Source organism: Megalops cyprinoides, chromosome 18 (assembly GCF_013368585.1).
Source record: "Megalops cyprinoides isolate fMegCyp1 chromosome 18, fMegCyp1.pri, whole genome shotgun sequence".
NCBI classification, from domain to species: domain Eukaryota; kingdom Metazoa; phylum Chordata; class Actinopteri; order Elopiformes; family Megalopidae; genus Megalops; species Megalops cyprinoides.
Window position 1 is genome coordinate 30,452,677 of NC_050600.1, and position 20,536 is coordinate 30,473,212.

Consider the following 20,536-nt stretch of genomic DNA (forward strand, 5'->3'; position numbering starts at 1 on the left):
AAAAGGGCATGAAAAATTCCACATCTGTAAATAAATTCCAGCAGTTGCTCTTACATTTCCCTTCCCCAGCTGACCACCTGCCCATGGCCCATACTGGCTCAGACTATGAATATGCAACAAGAAATCTGAATAATTCAGGGAGGAATTTTAAATTACAGTACATGCTGAACCAAGGTGCCACAAAAGAGAAACACAAATTAATTATGTTTAATAATCAAGGGCAAATAGAACAAGCGTAATGATATGACTACAATGGAGTACTTACATTAAGCCAAGTTATACAGCAGCCATGGCACCCAGTAAACTTCTATCAAATGACAGGTGTGAGACTGGGCTTTACATACATCATAAAAAGTAGGGGCTTCCCTGATATGTGGACCAAATTCTCATGCTATTCAACCATTTGTCCTTGACTAAATTGGTGAAACAAATAACTGTGTCTCCAGAATTTACCATTGTGCTGTCTGATACAGTACTCTAGGTATATACAGAAATTGGTCCATATGCTGTCTATAGTTTAGTTCACAAAGCCCTTTTGAAGAAATTCCACAAATTCATTCTGTTTAAAAAAATTGCATGCATGGCTGTTCCCTGAAACACAGGCTGTGGTACAGTATAAAGTGGTAGCCAGACCTGATATCCCTCTGCTTTTCTGGCTTTATTATCTGAGGAAACACTCAGGGTGCAGGAGAGCTGAGCTTATTAACACAGATGAAATGATGAAATTAAATCTTTAATTTCCCTCTAAGTTAAAAATTACCAAGCAGTTTAAAGGGGGCTGTTATATTCCCCAAGAAGGAAAGGGAGAAAAAAACCTCCATTGTAAGTGCTTTACCAGCAGGCAAGAAGGGGTTCTTTGAGTCTATACCATGAATTTAGCCCCTTTTTTGAAAAAAAAAAAAAAAAAAACAATGTGTGTATTTTATTTTTGTGGAATGATTTAGGCTTGTGTGCAGGGCAGTACATTCTTGAGTTTGACTGCAAAGTTAATTACTGACTCTAATGGAAGCATGACACATGAGACTGTAAAACAGAGCATGCACATGAGAAGAATTCATTATGTATAAATGAACACAGAGAAAACTGCTTTACCCTTTAAATAAAAACAAGGCTCACAAACATGCTGTCTATGTCAAATGTTGTCTGTAGCTTTACATTTGCAGTCTATGGACAGCAACTGGCAATTGTCATTCAGCGTCATTTACACTACATTACCAATGCCATTAACTCCCCAGCCTATGTAATTACATGGTCATAGCTTGGTGGCACTGTAGCGAAGGGCGAGAGCAGAGTGTGACAGAGTGCTGTCACTACGATTGAGTATGCGCTCTGACTGCCATACCAATGAGCCTGGCTCTTTGGCATTGTGGTCAAAGTTGCATGTTTGGTAACCTGTACACCTGGGTTCAAGGCTGGGTGGGGTGACTGCTCTTACCCTTTACTACAAATGGTGCTAGCAGTGGGATGGCTGGCACGGAGGCGTGCCCAGTGTGTGAGCCGTATGAGGGACCCCCAGGTTAGGTTGACCCCGGTATGTGAGGGACCCCAGAGATGGGTGAAGCACGGTGTGACGGACCCCAGAAATGGGTGAAGCACTGGTGAGTGGGGCACCCTGGGATGGGAGAAGTACGGTGGGGGATGCGCGAGGGATGCCTTGGTGTGTGAAGTGTGTGGGCACGTTTCCCGAAGGGGAGGGCAGTGTGATGGAGTGCCATCACTACGGTTGAGTATGCTTTCTCACTGCCATACCAACAGGCCTGGTTCTTTGGCGTTGCGGTCAAAGTCACATGGTTGGTACCCCGTAAACCTGGGTGGGGTGACTGCTCTCGCCCTTTGCTACAGGCACATTGATGTAATAATGATACAGAGTGCATTAAGTAAAATACGTAGAGCAGTGGAAATGGATACACCGTAATGCTGTGTTGAGGATGCATGCATGTATTTTGCATTCAAAAGTTCATTATAACACCATTTGTTTGAAATGCAATAAAGTGACTTACATCACACTCCAGCAGTTTTGTAAAGAAGGTGTCTGGCCAGAAATCTCACATTTTCACAATAGGAAAGGACATTTGCATAAGGCTTAAGATGTTATAAACATGTTCTGTTGAAAAAACATGCTTTTAAGTATATTGAGAACTGCTACTTTTGAGAACTTCAAAAATGAAATCCCTGACTACAGTGCATGGGCTGCTGAGTGTGTAACTGGGAATGTCTCAGTGATACAATATGCAAGACTTGGTTAATACAACATGAAGTCAATCCTATTCATTTATGACCTGCATATTATCTGTACAAAGGAAAAGCTTTTTTTACAAATCAATCCTGCATATTGCAGCTTGCTGCTTTATATGAATAAGCTGTCACATAAAAAGTGTTACTTTGAAAGCTTTTTATCAAGGTGCAGGCATTCGATCTGCCAGGAGGTCTGGCTACCAACTATTGTCATCTTCCATTTAAAAAAACCACCAACATCTCATTATTGTTGAATGCTTGTAAAACCCTTACGCAAAGATTAATTGGCAAATAAATTGATTAACGACTCACTTGAATTTGAGACTTCATGGGGGATGAGAAGAGGAAAAAGAAGTTATCTAGCTTGTTGTTACAGAATACACAGTCAATCACTGTTATGCTGACGACATCCAACTCTTTTTCTCTTTCCCTCCCTCTACCCCCCAGGTCAACAAAAAGATTTCCACATGCCTGGCTGACATCTCCAAATGGATGTCATCCCACCATCTGAAGCTGAACCTCAAGAAAACAGAACTGCCCTTCATCCCAGCCGGCCCGTCCCCCCTGCAAGACCTCTCCATCACCATCGATGGCACCACAATACCATTCTCTCAATCAGCAAAGAGCTTGGGCATCATCCTCAACAGCATCGTAGACTGCAAGGAGTACATCAGGAGGAATCGTCCGTTCCTGACAACATACGCCACCCAACTCCTTGTCCAGGCCACAGTGCTCTCTCGCCTGGACTACTGCAACTCTCTCCTTGCAGGCCTCCCAGCCTGCACCACCCAACCTCTGCAGCTCATTCAGAACATAGCTGCCTGACCTCCCCAAATTTCAACCTCCCCAAATTCTCCCATGTTACCCCCCTGCCTAAATCCCTCTCACCTTCTCTGCAGTCAACAGGACAGCCCCTACCTATCTCCAAGACCTCATTCAGCCCTACACACCTGCCTGGCCCTTACGCTCAGCAGCAACTGGACATCTTGCTCCTTGCACAGACAAAGCGGGAGGTTATCGTTCTGCAAGGCAACGGTGTTTCTCCTCCATCACTCCCCAGTGGTGGAACAAACTCCCTGTTTCACTATGGACAGCTCCATCATTCCAGTCCTTCAGATGTGGTCTGAAGACACATCTCTTTAGACTCTACCTGGTCTGACCTATCGCACAATCGCCCCACCCCCGACCACTCACTCCCCAACTCCTGTCTGTGGTCATCTTCAAGCTCCCCATCTGGATCAGTGCTGTTATAAATTGCTATGTGCTTTCTGTGTTTTTGTTTTCTTGTTACCGCCTTTACTCTGGCACTCATTGCACTGTTTTGAATTTGGATGTTGTTAGTTGCCCTATACCCTGTAGTTGTATAAATTAGCTAGCACTGCATCCTCAGACAGACTTTGCTCTCAGCTGAGAACTACTGTCTCATTGTGGAACTGTACACATTCTGTCCCCGTACTGTTGTTATACTTACTGCATGCACTTTTGTACGTCACTTTGGATAAAAGCGTCTGCTAAATAAATAAATGTAAATGTAGAATACAGCAAATGCCTTGTATCTATCAGCTTCCACCCATGGAGCGCAATACAGAGATATACATAAGTGCTTTGGTTGCATGTGGCTCCTCAGTATAATACCAGGATGAAGAAAGATTCTAAGGCCATTGTGACATCATGAAAAGTGCCTGTCTTTTGTTAGGTTACAATGAAGAGGGTAAAAACTGAAAAATCAAAGACTGATTGCTGCTATTGTATGAAGATGGCCTGGCCTCTGGCCTGACAAGTAAATGCAAAAGAAGGATGCAGTGTATATATTATGGGGTCTGACAGATCTAGTGCATCAACAAGTGACTAGTTGGTTAGGCTACCCCATACTCTGTATGTAGGAGCTTGTATTCCACTTCAGCTTGGCTGCCTGCATGTCTCTCATTACTTAAGAATATCACTCTGCAACAGGTAATATATGTATGTGTAGTGGGATGTTAGTCTTCCTCACACGGGGTACCAATTATGTAAGGGTCATGCCTATCCCCACAGAGGCACTGGCAATTTAGCGAGGATAGTTAACATTCCTCAACAAACATAATAATTAATAAAATGAGGTCTTTTAAGCCTATTAGAGCCCAGTTTGTCAATACAAAATTCAGACAAGACAACAATGTAATTAATAAGACAAGTTTAGTAACACAACACAGACAAACACTGACGAAATGACATAAACTAGAATATCTAAACAAACAGAACAGAAAATGAATTAATGAATCAATTGCGAGACTGTTACTGTGAGACAGGACAACACGGAAAGGGGAAATGTGATGATAAGGATTTGTATGTTTCAGAGTGGTTATCAGCAGCTAAGTCAAACTACAGGAGATTATGAAGTGATAACCGTAGTTTGACATGCGCTGACAAAACATAATTAGACGTGTGTCTAACCGTGCAAGTTACCTTACTTGACAAGTGTAGCTAAACTATGTGCAAATCAGTCGAACCAGTGTCATAATGGTAATCGTAACGGGAAAAAATTATCATTGTACGAGTTGCGGATATGTCTAATCACATCTCGTACAAGATCAAATCAGCTACGCAACAAATGATGCCAGTATTAAACAATAACACTCATCGAGCTATTGAGGAGGACCAGTCCATCAGACTTGAGGGGATGAAAGCTCACTTGTGGCAGGCCTACTGGGAGGCTGCAGTCCGTTTTCCACTGGAGGCTTCTGGTTTGTCGCTGAAAACAGAGACACATGCCGGAGAGATCCATTGCCTGACCGCCGCTGGGGAACAAATGCGGCGTCCAGGTCCGTCATTGGAGGTCCGCTTACTATGACTTTCCTTGCCACACACACATAAAAGAAGCGCTACATATTACCTGCAGCTAGGTCTTCTGGCATCCCTGCCAGGTACAAATGTCGTCGACACAGGAATGACAAAGAGATCTGGTCGTCTTCACATTCAATCAGATAGCCGTCTTTTCTGACAGCCTCCAACTTCGTGTCGGGGCATTTCGCTCTCTAAGGTTGCGTCATTCATTTTTGAGGGACTTGCTCCCAGAGCCGGTTGTGGATTCATAACGGGGCATACTGCAAAGAGCTTGGCCGTCCAGAGCTGAGGATGAGTTCAGGATGCGTTGGTGGTGAGTTCAGGATGCATCGGTTTGATTTCAGGAGGCATCAGCGATCAAGGAGTTTTCCTCTTTCAGAGCTTGCTGATTTCAGAAAAATTAAGTGCATCTGTTTCGGGGGGAAAAGACTTCCCCCCCCTCCCAGAGCAAGGAGGGGTTCCCTAGCAGAGCTAGATGAGGTGTGATGCCACCAGCAACAGGGAGCCAGGGAGCCAAGGGAGACCAGGGACACTTATATAGAGCCACTTCAAACACTATAGTCCACATGGGTACACAGTTCAGTCACTGGTAGAAAACTCTAATTGTCATGCGATCTGATTGAACGAGAGGGGCCCATGTAGATGCCACATGACAAAGACCTGAGAATCTCCAGTGAACTATGTGTGATCCCATAGGGGCTCACGTTTCAGGTGTCAAGTGTCTCAGAGGTATTGCACGCATGGCTGTGCCAGGATGTTTGTGTTCATCTTACACCAAGAGCAGTGTCATGAGGCCCAACAATAAATGGCTTGGTGTTCTTTTATGGCCTGATAAGGGTGAGCGGTCATGCAGAGCCCAATCCTCTCCTTACCAGATGGCCACGGCCATTTACATTCCGAAGGTGCCAGTAGTAAGCATTGTAAATAACTTGATTTTGGTTGTAGATATGTGTCCATATCCCCTACATATGCTAAGACATGCAAGGAGAACTGCATGATCCAGAGCCCATTAACCTTTCTTCAGGTTTATGTACTGCACTTACAGCAGATCCGTTTGTGGATTTCTCTTAAATTCTCCAAAGAAATATAAATTATTGTGCATTGAAAGCAGCTAGCATTTAGTAAATATTAATGTGTGCATTAAAAAGGAATGAACTGCTTAATGCCTGCAGCATTGTTGGCAAGGGTTCAGTGGTGCACCACTGGAACTGGTTTTATACTACAGAGCTCATCGGTTTGTTTAGTTAAACCCTGAGCAGTCTTCTCACGTGTTAGGACTGTGTATTTCCACAAGTGTAGGCCTGTCATACTGAGTCACCAAATGTTTAACACTGCTGTTGTTGGAAAAAGGATGAAAACTGATGTCCACCTTTCATGCAGAATTACTGCATCAAAATCACAGACATCGTTTTTTCCCCTTGATAAGACTGATCTGTGGCAACACAGCCTACCTCTCCTGCCTCACGTACATTTCACTAGACCAAGCTGTATCAGATTTGGTCTCTTTAGGTGTTTGCTGCTTCTTTTTATAGGCAGGCAGCAGTTCTCCAAAGACAGATACATCTGAGTCTTATGCGTGCAAAAATGCTTCTGATTAGCATGGTAATTATTAAGATGTTTAACTGATTCCTTTATATCATATGCTTGTGAGACATTCATCCCTAAAGTGACTGTGAAAGGGTTAGGCTTTTAAAGAAATGAAATGTGGCAAGAAATGTGGCTGTGGTTTGTCCAAACGGTTTAGGAAAGCGCTGAAAAGCCAATGCTCCAAAAAGTCAAACCATGTCCTCTGGTCTAATTTACTGCTCTCTTCAACGACAGTAACAGATTTTGACTTCCCTGGAACTTCAGCCTGCGCTGGGGGAAGGCTCCAGTGGCATCCTGCCTGACATCTGGAGGGGAGCTGGGGGCGGCAGCACCAGGGAAACGTGAGCATGTGGAAGCTATTAGAACAGCAGGCTCTAGCATGTGTCTCTCTGTGCTCTGTGAGGAGCCCAGCAGGGTTCCCGTGGCACTCCCATGGCAGCCGCTCTGGCGGACTGAACGGGGGAACCATGAAACTTGACGGAAAAAAAGAAAAGCCATCTTTTGGATCCAAGCCATCTCTGTCCACTTCCACTGGAGGGAGGTGTTTCAAAAAAGGGGTGGGGTCTACGAGAGAGGCGCATGCACCGGCCAGTGCCAGTGGGGTCAGGAGGTTAATGTAATTGTTTGACTCGTGGGACCTCTGAAAGGCTTAAATAGCCAGCTGCAGCGGGTGGGAGCTGCAGTCCATCCCACAGGCAGCCTCGGCTCAGGTGATCTCCTCTCCTCGCGTATCTTCTCTCATTACTCAGCAGACTTCAGTGAGTAGCTGTATGTTCCTTTGCTCTCATTTCCTCGCATCTGCAAGCAGTTCCTTTGCTGCAGCAGTGTCATGCTGTCTGAACATGCATGCAGGATATGCATCCTCACTGCAGCCTAATTAGAGAAGAACACTCATTTTGCTACAGGGAATTTCACTAAATTTCTCTGGCAGTATTGCTAACAACTGTCAATAGATCTAAGAAATAAACACACTTGATGCAACAAGTCATGGTAACGTCATACAATTCTTACAACATCAATAGAAATATTCTTAAAAGGGGACAAATCCTTATAATGTTAAGTCAATCGCTCCACACTTCATTTATTTCTGTCTTTACTTGTGACTTTCTTGTTATTACAAACCAGTTGAATATTCTTGTTATTACTCATTTTCACACTGACTCTTTTACAGGCTGTCAGTCCTGTTACTGACAGACTTTATCCTACAGTAGCTCATTTACAATATGCAAAGCTCATTTCATGTCAAATTTTTCAAATGACTTTTTGCTTGTAGTCTGCTGATATCATTTGCAACTTTCATGACAGTCTACCCTTCTCCTGATTATTCAGTATGAACTACTTTTCTGGCAGTGCTGGTAGCTAATTTGTTACTTGGTGCTACCTTTTAAACTCTAGCCTTTTTAAACTTACCACACCTTTTTAATACACACATCTCACCATTAACTCCGAAAAAGGGAACTTACTGGTTTAGCAGTCACACACAAAGGAATCAGGTGTGTCCCCAACAGCACTCAACGACAGAGACATGCCTGTTTTGACTTTTTTACAGCCCACTTGAAGAGAAGGATTTCTGTTGTCCTTTTTCCAGTTCACATTTAATGCTTACACTTGGAAGATCTGGAACATTTTTACTAAATCTGCAAGCTTTAACAATAATGTGTCTGTTTTGCAGTGCCTCTTGTTTGTTGATTTGTGTTGATTATATTGAATACCCGCTGATTACATATTCCACAGCCCATGAAAGCAATCTCTGTATGGTACATCAGATTTAAAATATATGTATAGAGATGTACAGAGTAAGGGTCACCTTACTGTATCAGCAAGTGCAGCAGGGTATCATGGTGGGACAGCTGGACTCTGGACTTGGAGTCATAGGTTTGAATCCCAGACTGTATGCTATAAGTGACATTCAACAATGTACACAGTTAACACATGACTTAAAGCTGGAGTAAATTAATTAACAGATGCATTTTATTGACATTCTAAATATAGCCATGTGCAAATAAAAACAACATTTTATATGTCTCCTACTTTTCAGTCACATTTAATGCTGTTTCCTCAGTCTTCCCTGAGCTTAACAGGAGCTGTTAAATGAAATCCGAGGACTCACGCCAAAAGGATATGAATTCCTTCTGTGTTATTCACGCGTGTTGGCTTGCCTCGAACTAAGTCTGTGTGTGTCTACCCCCTCAGCTGAGCTGTGTGTGAGGATGATCTTCCCTTCGTGTCTCTGTCTCCTCCACAGAAACAGCATGGTGAGGATAGCATGCACTCATGCGAGTGGACTCCTGAGCTGGCTGGCCACCCTGTCCTTGCTCCGTGGTGTCCCAGCGATGCCCATGGGCGTGGACAAGGTATGCACCACAGGCGCCAGTGCCAAGTACAGCCTGGCATTCACGGGCATGTGGAGCCAGACTGCCTTCCCCAAGCAGTACCCCCTGTACCGGCCCCCTGCACAGTGGTCCCCTCTCATTGGTGAGTCAAACCCACTGATATTTATCAGTGCAGGCTCATATCTGTATCTGTTAAGGGAGTTTTGGTGTGTTAATAACTAGCCAGGTTCCACAGAGCTCTCTGGGGTTTTCTAAACAACAGGAGTGAAATCATAGACTGCAAACCCTTACATATGTCATTCATACTGCTGGTGGGGGGGGGGGGGGGCGGGAACGAAATAGGAAGAATTCAAAATTGTAAAACAAAAATAATCAAAACAATTACTAATACAATTTTGTATTACAGTGCTCAAATTAAAACTGCTCTCCTTTTTCTTAGATGTTATTAAAATGAAAACTGCAACTTCAATAAAAAAAGATATTTCAATGATGAGCAAAACAGTAAACAAATTTAAATGCAGCATTTGTGTGGTGACACATGCATCATCACTCAAAACAAATGATGAAGATGCAGAACAACAGAACACTAAGGTTCATACAGTTTGCTCAACAAGTGATCACTCTTATTTCCTCATCCTTTTGGGGTTATAACAGAAGTCCCTCTGTTTTGGTGACTTTTCAATATCGTCGTAGATGTCAGAACAGAACTCCTCCACCACTGAGTTCAAGGAGCACAACAAATCCTTGGATGTATTATTCACCATGTGCACGGTGTCTCCATTTATATCAAACAGATGAGGGTCCTCCCTCCTGACTTGGGTCTCAACCCATTTTCTTGCCTCTCATTATTGGACAGTTATCCAGTAAAATGCTAACAGTTTGGTTCCAATTGAGGTCAGAATGCAGTGTCATTGAGTGCAACCATAAGGGCTGAAGCATCAGCTACATTTACTTTTTGAGCAGCAAGATGCTGTGTTACAACTTTGTCCAAGTCGTCATCATTCAATTAGACCAAGACATTGAGAATTCTGCCCATGTTGCGGGTTGTGGACTCGTCAACTTTCAGTGAAAACATGTTTTGACAGCTTGTGCGCTAAACATTGCCTAATGTGACAGGCAATGCCGTGAGTGGATAGGTAACTGGCCCGTGTATTTGACACGCTAAGTTTGGAGAGTGCTGTTCTGTCCTGTGTTAATGTTTACCACAGGTCAGCTAGCGCTGACGCTATCATGAAAGACCAGTCATGTTCCGCTATAAATGTACAAACGCTGACTTTATGCCTACACAGTCTTGGATGGATGAAGCGGCAGCAGCTACAGTGGCCACAGCTCCCAGCAACGTTGACGTATAACAAAGAGCCCAAACAGCTGCTTTGTGTGAGCGATCTGTATCATGCTGAGACAATGCTGTATACAATACTGTATTTTTTCGAGCACATAGCACAAAAGCAGGTCCCGGGCTCGTTTAATTTGTGACACCATGAGCTGAACATTTGTCCGTTATTACCGCTTTCATCTAACCAAGCCCATCACCATTTGTTTTTCAGCTCCTGTTCTATTGTGCTTGTGTCTGCGCCAATCTTCACAAGTTTCGCTTCCATGCTCCATCTAATTCAATCCATGCTAGCCTATTGTGCAGTAATCAACTGATGCAGTCCCCACAAATACTTCCTGGGACCATCTCACAGAAAGTAGAAACTAGTTGCCGATTGGATAAGAACAGTGCTCTCGTGCCAGTACGTCGCCTTAACAGGCTACTATTGGTTAAAACTCACAGAGGGAAAAAAAACACCACGTCCGTGATTGTTTTTAATAGAATTGTATTCTGGTTTGACAATATCAGAGCCCATCTACGCTAGTATAATTCATTGCCTGATCTAAAATCTCTGCACACTGGAATTCCATCTTGGGGCCAGAGATCTTTAACCCATGCATTCACCCTCAAGCAAGAGTGGCGACATGTTTTGGCACTGATATGAACAGACAGATATACTGAGCCCAACGCAATGCCCTCTGGATAAGGGTAGAGGGAAAAAAACGTGATTTCTGTCATGTTCTGAAAAAATATCTTTGGGTGGTATTAAACTCTCCCAACACTGCATTGTGGCACATTGATTAGGATATTGGAATCGAAGGATACAATGGGATATGTATTACGTTATTTAACCTATCCTGCTTCAATAAATACATTGTATAATATTTTACATGAGGATGATTGCAAATAACAATAACATTTGCTATTTTTTTCATAGGAAAAATGGGTCTATCAAAAGATATACTTAAAACAAGGCCTGGAATTTATTTAAATAGATAGGGACAAGGGGCCACATGTATCAACAGTGCGTACGCACTAAAATCGTGCTGAGCACTTTTCTACACATAAAACGGTATTTATGAAAAGATGCTTCTTGGGAAAACATGCGTACCTCTGCGCATGGTCTCGAGGTGGCGTACGCATGAAATTTGTAATTTGCAGATTGGCGACACCAAGAGGAACTAACGGTGATGCAAGTAAACGGGTCTTGTGTCAATCATTGATGAGTGTTATTGCGCCATGTCCCGGTGCCAGGATGAAATGACTGAGGGGGCAGTTAAAAATGGCGAGGGGGAAAATCTTTATAGTCTATCTATATTGTAAAAAATAACATTATCATCCTGCCTATTTCTGCATTTTTTTCATCCTGCGGGTGGCAATATAGTGGCGTTTTGACTAGATGCGAACAATTCCCTACCTTACCTTTTCCATGTGTTTGTGCATCATGGCCATAATATGAAATAGCAATATTTGCGGCAGATTGCCAGGTCACCACCTAAAATTGGTCTGGTAGTAGGTTTAATGAAATTTATTGATTTAACCATGCAATAGCCTCTGAAAGGCTACATAACAGCAACACAAGACTACTGTTTCAAAATCAGATAATACAATTATTTCACAGCAGTGGTGAAGCCAGTATTAAAAGAGAGGCCAAAAACGAATAAGCGCACACAGGACCAGTGTGTCCGCACCTGGCGCCACGATGGGGCAAGAAGGGGCTTTGCCCCCTCAGTTGTATTTTCTGCCCCCTCCAGTTTAAGTTTAATGTACCCTACAGAAAAATAGCACAAGCAACAAAAATATTGGAAACGTTGGAATACTCGCTGGAAACGACACAGGGAAGTAACGTTTCGGTCAACGAGAGAGAGGGAGAGAGAGAGCGAGCGAGAGAGCTGCATGGCATGAGCAGAAAGACAGACAAATCGATCTGATTATCTTTTTACTTAATGACCCTGACACTGTTGGCTATTATTTTGTTGATTTTAGCAGTCATCTCTCAGTGGTTAGAATCGTTCATAAATTGTATTATTTTGCATTTTGTAAATCTACATTCCGAGTGCTCCGATTCCTTCGAGTACGAGGACACTCAGGTTTAAAATCCGATCACTTCTTTTTCTTCTCCTCCACCGTACACACCTCTGGTGAAACTGCATTCATAGCAGTCACCACTTTGAGCCACTCCGCATTTTTCCGTCGATTCAAAATGCCGCTAGTCTGGCCTCCAAAAGGGACATTTTTCTCTTCTACATCTCATCAACCATCACCTCCATCTCTGTGTCCGAATAATTTCTTTTCTTACGTCCTGCCATTGATCCTCAACATCAGTCTCTGCATTTCACTCAGATTTACCCGTGATCTTTAATATGCTAATTTGATGAATTAAAGGCGTGTCTATACAAGAACAATTGTGGGAGTGGACGTTAAGCGCGTTCATGTGCACATAATCTCATGTTGATTTCATTTACGCTCAGATTTATGAAGACAATCAGGTGTACGTAGTGTTTGATAACTCTGACAAAAAACCTTCGTACACAAATCGTGAGATATGCATGAACCTATGGCAAGTTGTACACAAAGATTGATACATATGGCCCAAGGTGTTATACTGTGTATATAGAGCTAAAGATACTTTCACATGGATCCAGACCATGTAATGCTGTCAATGAGAGCAGCTAAGGACTAGTTTCATTTTGGCAGAAGTAAAAATATTGGAGCAAAATATAAAGTAAAATATTGGAGCTTAGAGAAAGCAATTACAACAGGTAAACAGTAGAATACAGAATGATCATCACTGCCAACTTGTTAATAGCACAAGCATCTCAGAGTGGCTATTCTCTTTCCAGGCGTAACTCACAGCTCTGACTACCACATCTGGCAGAAAAATGAACATGCCAGCAATGGTGTGCGGGAGTTTTCAGAGAAGGGCGAGGCCTGGACCCTGATGAAGGAGGTGGAGGCAGCTGGAGAGCGAATCCAGAGTGTCTATGGGGTCTTCTCTGCACCTGCTGTTGCCTTGGGAACTGGCCAGACCTCCTCCGAATTTGAGGTCTTCACTAGGCACTCTTTTGTAAGTTTCCTGACCTTTGACATCTCATCTCCTGTCAGGTGATGGACAAGCTGTACCTCTTTTACATATGCCTCATACAATTGAGCTAACCATTTGATTCTAAATAAATCTAAATTCTTTTATTAAAACCCTCTCCTTGAACAAGTTATCTAATCTCATCTTGAATCAAATCTTTAACACCTTGAATCTGTAACCTTATCTCAGTATTGGCAACTCATATACTGTATCAAACAACCTCAATAAAGTTAGATGAGTTTTAAATTGTAAATTGTATTCATCTCAATGCCATGTAGCTCCATAGTGCAAAGCAAAATATTAACGTTATGGTGTGGAATGCCTGATCACCCACATGGGTTCACTCTAAGTGTGTACTTACACTAGGCAATCCATACCGTGCCCAAGCTCATTTGAACCCCAAAGTCCAGTTCGTTTGACTAGTGTGATTGCTCCATACCGTGCCCGGGCACGGTACGCTGAAGGGCCACTTGAAGAGGTGGGCTCGGGCACGCTTCAGTTGGACTCGCTAATCGTGCCTGAGCACGGAACTCGAACAAGACGTCAATGATGTGACTGTCCCATTTAACAAATATATCCGTTATAGCAACGGTTAACTGGATATCTGTTAGTTACACTCCCAGTCATAATAAATCCTTTAAACCATCATTTGATTAGCTAGCTGACTTCCTTAAATATAACAAGCTGGCTAACTCAAAAATTATCTTTGATTGGTTAGTTCTGCAGATCTATATCTAAAAACAACTCTGTGGATCCCCACATTAGCTTGATTACTAGCAAGCATAATAAAACTAACCATACTTTATGTGATGATGTAAGCATTGCTGTTGTCAGGGACTTAGAGTATCACAAATGAAGTAGCCAACCTGTTTAAGTAGCTAGTTTTCAACAATCTTTCAGATAGGTAGCCTGTTAGCTAACTAGGTATGTTGGTCAAATTTATCGCTAGATAGCTAACGTTCGCTCCCCAGCCAGTTAGCATTGATTATGCAACACAGCAATTTTCAGTTAATCATGCTGCACGTATAAGAAGATTTTTACGGAGGCAGCTGGCATTGAGGGACGAATTTGGAGCCTTACTCGCCGACTACAATTCACGTTCATCAATAAGGTGAGAACCCAAGTATTCTCAAATGAATTGAAAAGTGTACTATCCAAGTAGTATCAGAAGATATTTGTTGTAATGATGACAGTAGAGCACACACAAGTAGTAGCCCTAACCGGTTAACATTAGCTAACATTATTGTGATTAGGCTACTGTAATCTGACACAAAATATTGGTCTGTCCCTTAGCATAATGACTGAAACGTCAGCTGCCTCCATAAAAATCTTCTTATATGTGCAGCACGATTAACTGAAAATCGCTGCGTTGCATAATCAGTAAATCTATAAGGCATGTGAGAGGGCCATGTGTCACTGTGCCCAAAACGACTCAGAATAAGCCACAAAGTAAGTACAATCATGAACTCCATTGTGCTGTGCGAGAGCACTTTTCTTCAACACAAAAAGTTGCATCATGAAAAGTGCAATGTGAGCGCAGGCCAGCGGGGGAGTGGGGAGGGGGGACAATCATACTCGGGCACAGTACAAGGTAACCGGGCCTAGTGTGATTACGTCCTAAGTTAGGAACTCCACCTGTTCATCTGAGCAAGGCAGTCTGGGGAAGGGTCCAGCTGGTAACATTCAGCTGGGGGCACTCTGGGGAAGGGTCTAGCTGGTAACGTTCAGCTGGGGGCACTCTGGGGAAGGGTCTAGCTGGTAACATTCAGCTGGGGGCACTCTGGGGAAGGGTCTAGCTGGTAACATTCAGCTGGGGGCACTCTGTGGAAGGGTCTAGGTGGTACAACAGAACAACAGACACAAGGATGGTTTCCCGGCATTAGAGTCGCTCTGTGTAGTTACTAGAATGCCTACAATCAGTTGCTCGATCCCCCCTCATTCTTACTGAAGTTATCTTTACTGGTCGCTGTGAAGCTACAGTCACTTCCTGCCGAGTCCTGGAATATTAATGAGCAGTCAAGCCTTTAACACACTTTTCCTCTGAATGACTAAGTGGGGCAAGGATTCTTAACATCCATACTGATCAGAATCAGAGCCAAAACAGTAGTTGCCTGACTGCCTGATAAAAAATATATCAATGAATACCTGTCTTCTCGACATCTCTGTAGGTTCACTGATGCACACACACACGCTTCGCTACATCTCTGTATTTTCACAGATGCACACACAGGCTTCTCTACATCTCTGAAGGTTCACTGATGCATGCGTAGAGAGTATGACCATTCGCTCCACCTGCTGTTATCTCTGGTGTCCCCTTGCCTTTCCCCAGCTGTCCTTCATTGTGCGCATCGTGCCCAGCCCAGACTGGTTTGTGGGAGTGGACAGCCTGAACCTGTGCGAGGGGGACCAGTGGAAGGAGAATGTGTCGCTGGACCTCTATCCTTACGACGCTGGGACAGACAGCGGTTTCACCTTCTCCTCCCCCAACTTTGAGACCATTCCGCAGGAGAAGGTTACACAGGTAATGCCCTATTGACGGATTAACATTACATTATATTAATTTAGCAATGTACCTACCTACAGCAACTTCCAGAACATGAAAACAGAAGTGTATTCATTCAAGTTAAATGAACATCAGTGTCAGACCAGGCTAACAAGACTCCTAGACCACTGACTGTGAGCACAACACCATTCAAACGCAACCACAAGTTAAGATGCCAATCTGACAATAATGTAATGTAATCTGAAACTACACAGCCTAGAATACTAAGGAAAGTCAAGCACATACACTACCATACATGTTAATGTCACTACATCGCAACATCCATAACATACTAGACTACAAGTATTCTACAAGTAAATAAGCGGCATGTAATGCAAGTAGCAGGAATAAGAGCAGGTGATATCTCCACAACTGTTTTACAAGCAGGTAATGTCCCAACAGTGGATTAAGAGGTCAGGGAGAGCTTTCACCATCCATCAGATCAATGGCTCTTCAGGTGGATGGGTGAACATTGTGCTTGATATGTTATGCCCGGTCACTCAAGTACCTGATATTGGTTTACTGAAACATCACTGGGAGCTCAGAAAATTGGTGCACATGCAGTGAAACCCCTGACAATTTCTTATCAGTAAGTAACAGTGGTGTAACAGACTTGCTCCTGTCTTCTCCAGATTACCTCATCATTCCCCAGCCACCCGGCCAACTCCTTCTACTACCCCAAGCTGAAGCACCTTCCCCCCATTGCCCGGGTGTCCCTGACTAAGGTCAAGAGTAACCACATCTTCAGCCTGCCCATTGAGCCCACCCAGTCCAATCAGATTCCTACTGGCAATGAGATTGGTGATTCCCTAATAAGTAAGCATTTGAAAAATGTCTATCAATGTAAATACAGAACAGATAACAGGCTGTTAATTTGGGTTTTTCAAGACCAGAACATGTCAAATTTGCATTAACATAATATTATAATGCAGGATATATGCCCTCAGATCAGTGTTTCTCAATCCTACTCCTGGAGCACTCCTGTCCTGCATATCTTCAGTCTATCCTTGCTCCAGACACACCTGATTGAAATAATTAACATGCTCTTTATTAAATCAGGGGTGTTCGGCTTATCAAAAGCGCCACTGATGAGTTTGGTCAGGTAGGTAGAGCAGGGAAAGATGGAAAACATGCGGAGCAGGGGGGCCCCAGGAGCAGTCTTGAGAATTAGTGCTTTAGATAATATTAACCTGAGCCCATATTTAGACCAAGGTCTGCTCTCTGATCCCAACACAAGTGATTTTTTTCAAATGCTGAATGCTGATCTAATGAAGTGTGCCCACACTGTATGTTGTCATAAATATTAACTTTGTTGCACAACTCATAACCCATGAGAACCTTACTGAACTGATTACTTTCATCATTAGAGATAAATGAACATTATAAAATTTATGCAGAATAAGGCTTCATAATCAAGGGAAAATCCTGAGAGTATCACCCCTCTCGAAGTCTCAGAATCTTCTGATCCTGGCAGAGCATCTGGAGTGCATTAGTGTGAGAGGTGCATTTGTGTGACCAGTGTATTTGTGCGAGCACTGTTTGCAAATGTTGTATTTGTGTGAGTGGTAAGTTTGTGTGAGCTTTGTGCTTTTGTGAGTGTTATATTGTGTGAATATTGTGTATGCAGAAGAGTTGTGTTTTTGTACATGTGGTGTGTTTGTGTGAATATTGTCTATATGTGGTGTGCTTCTGTGAGTATTGGGTGTATGTGGTTCATTTGTCCTTGTCCACCACATGTTCCCCGACCACCAGCCCCAAAAGCCAAGAGCTGCTCTGGGTCACTACGGCAACCAGACAACAAACCCCAAACAAGATAACAGAGGCCAACATATATTGAGGCTGAGTGTTTCTAACTCTAACAGGAAGGATTTGTAATGGAAGCGAACTGATGTAAAGTGCAGCTCTGCATTCATTTCCATGTACCATCTGTGTTCTCCTTGCCCTTGGAAAACCCGGATCTGGGATAGATATCACTGTGTTTTTACAAGCAGGTCACTCGTTGAAGTTAACCTCAAGTACTGGAAGGAGGGTGCCTGCCACTGACAGCAATAACAAAGCACTTTCACCGCAGTCCACAGGCAGCTATGTCCATCTCGTTAGCCCATTTTCCAGCTAGGACAGAATTACAGCTAAATTCATTACCATTAGGAAACAATTACCACTGCATGACACATAACAGAATATAATTCATTCTTTACCATCAGATGTGGTGGAGGACTCTCAGTTGATTACAACAACAGCTGTTTCAACAATGCTCACAAAATGTCCTCCATTTAGCCTTTAATGTGTCCAATGGGAGAGATTGGAAATTTTATATGAACTTTTTGCAGGCAGTCACAACAGAATTACCTTCTATGTGATTAATGTACACTGAGTCCAATGACCAAATGGAATTGAACTGCTCTCTGTACCTTTGCTGTATTACAAGCATGTATCCACTTTGAACAGGTGGGCATAAAAGTACTGACCTGTGTATCAGTGGGAAGACCCTACACAATCCATTTGTATGATTGAGGGAGGAACACGGAATTCATATACCATCCTGTATGAATATATGACTGTGTGAGCTTATATAATACCACATGTGACACACTCATAAGTCACAGGTCATGTCTTATGGCATGTTCATGAGGAAGCTGACTTGTGGTTCAAGATGTGGTCATTGTATATGAATACTCCACCGTGCTGTTCTGTGGGCTCCAAGCTGATGTCACAGCGTACCCCTCTGCTTTGGTTCCAGACACTCCCTTGGACTGTGAGGTGTCGGTCTGGTCTCCCTGGGGCCTGTGCCAAGGGAAGTGCGGGGAGCCCGGGGTCAGGCACCGGACCCGCTACATCCACCTACACCCCGCCAACAACGGAGTGGCCTGCCCCCCTCTGGAGGAGGACAAGATCTGTGACCCCGACAACTGCGTTTGAGGGGTGGGACCACCCTGGAGGAGGGGCTCCCCCTTTCGTTGACAGGCAGCTTCCAAGAGACTGGGGGGGGTAGTGTACCACCATTTACAAACCATTCTCAGATGGTGGCATTCACTACAATTCTCATGAAAGTGTATAAGATGTGCTTATCTTCTTACCCCAACCGCCTTTTATGGTAAAAAGTGCCATTTTGTATTTCACAAAGCTTTTGGGGCTTGAGATTTGTCAGACATCCCTCTCCCCCTTCAGTCTATCACACACACACACCCCATGCCTAAGAAGCCAGCAACATTTCTATGCACTGATAGTTAATTACAATTGTGGGCTACTCAGCAAACCAACCTTTAGCCCTGACTGCATCATCAGCCACTGGTGGTGTTCCTTTAGTCCCATGTCCTGGACTGTACATCCACACTGGGACTGTTTACTAGTAATACTGCACAAACGGCAGAGGAAAAAGCCACCCTGGTGACTGTCTACTCATCATTTTGTTCATCAGACACAATGTTCTAAATGTGCTTGTGGTTATAGCACAGGCAAAGACTGGCTATATAGATCATGAAGATATACTGGACTATATATACGCGTCATTGAAAATTCAACTAAAATCACAAAAAAACATTTATTTCATAAACATACAGCAATGATGTAAGTAGGAAGTGACAGACTAAAAAAGAAAAGTGTCCCTAGTAACGAATAGTCTCGAATTTATCACAGAGGGCCATGGATTTGGGTCTTTCTTAATCAGCTGGTGGCCTCTAGTGGCTAAATTACTAATCATAAATTGTAAGAATTCTAGAGTTCGTTGCAGTAGCATGAACAACACTGACCCTAAAAAATTTTAAAAGACATTTTAAAAATCCACAACCGCTGTTCCAAATCAAATTTCCTACCTTTAATCTGAAATAAATCTCTCTATGTGGATCATTATGCACATTTAAGGTGATTTTTCAGCTGTAAGAGAAAATTCCATGTAGTGGACCTAGAGATGCAGAGTCACTGATTATTGGAGCTGGGTTTTGTGATCAAAGTTCTTTGGGCTTCAAGTGTATGAAAAAAACCTAAATTGTCTGAAAACTCATAAGGTAAGGTTAGAAACATCAGCACCTAATACTTTGTAAAAACTGTAAATAAATCACCTTGTTCTAGATTTGTTTTTTGTTGTTTTTTACACTTTCATACCAGAAACAATGGGTGGTTTTAAAACATGTAAAAGAAACATACATAATGTTTCTCAAAAAACATTCTGTAAAGCTGACAAAATCTAACAAATCCATGCCATTTCAGTGTAGTGCAGTATGAAGCTTGTGTCAAGCTGATGGTCTTTTGCCCATGGGCCATGATGTAGTCCTACAGGGTCAGGTAATCTACATGAGGAATCACCACCTCCACAGTGTCCATGGTGATACTCACTCACCATATTCTTCACAAACAGGGGGGAGAGGAGAGCCTAGCCTGCAGGACTGCAGTTTCTCTATGCCTCTTTGCAGAAGGAATTTTCTTACTTGACATGACCAGTCAATGAAAGACACCATGTTCCATAATCCTTTGGAGAGAAGCCCATTTTGTATGCTACTAAACAGCCACTCTAAACGAAGTCTGATTTTGTCTGAAAAGCTGGACAAAGGGAGTATTACAGGACATATAAAACAGGAATTCCCCATGACCTCCCAGATTTTGTTTTAAATGTTTAATGGTGC

At 43.0% G+C, this 20,536-nt stretch overlaps 1 protein-coding gene across 1 annotated transcript; it reads left to right on the forward strand.

The window, feature by feature from the left end:
• The first annotated feature begins 7,335 nt into the window (after positions 1 to 7,335).
• Positions 7,336 to 18,836, forward strand: spon2b (spondin 2b, extracellular matrix protein). The gene is made up of 6 exons (XM_036551962.1): positions 7,336 to 7,403; positions 8,891 to 9,120; positions 13,137 to 13,360; positions 15,705 to 15,896; positions 16,550 to 16,718; positions 18,622 to 18,836. The coding sequence occupies exons 2-6, from the start codon at positions 8,898 to 8,900 to the stop codon at positions 18,834 to 18,836; spliced, it is 1,023 nt and encodes a 340-aa protein (XP_036407855.1). The 5' UTR covers positions 7,336 to 7,403; positions 8,891 to 8,897.
• Positions 18,837 to 20,536: the final 1,700 nt, after the last annotated feature.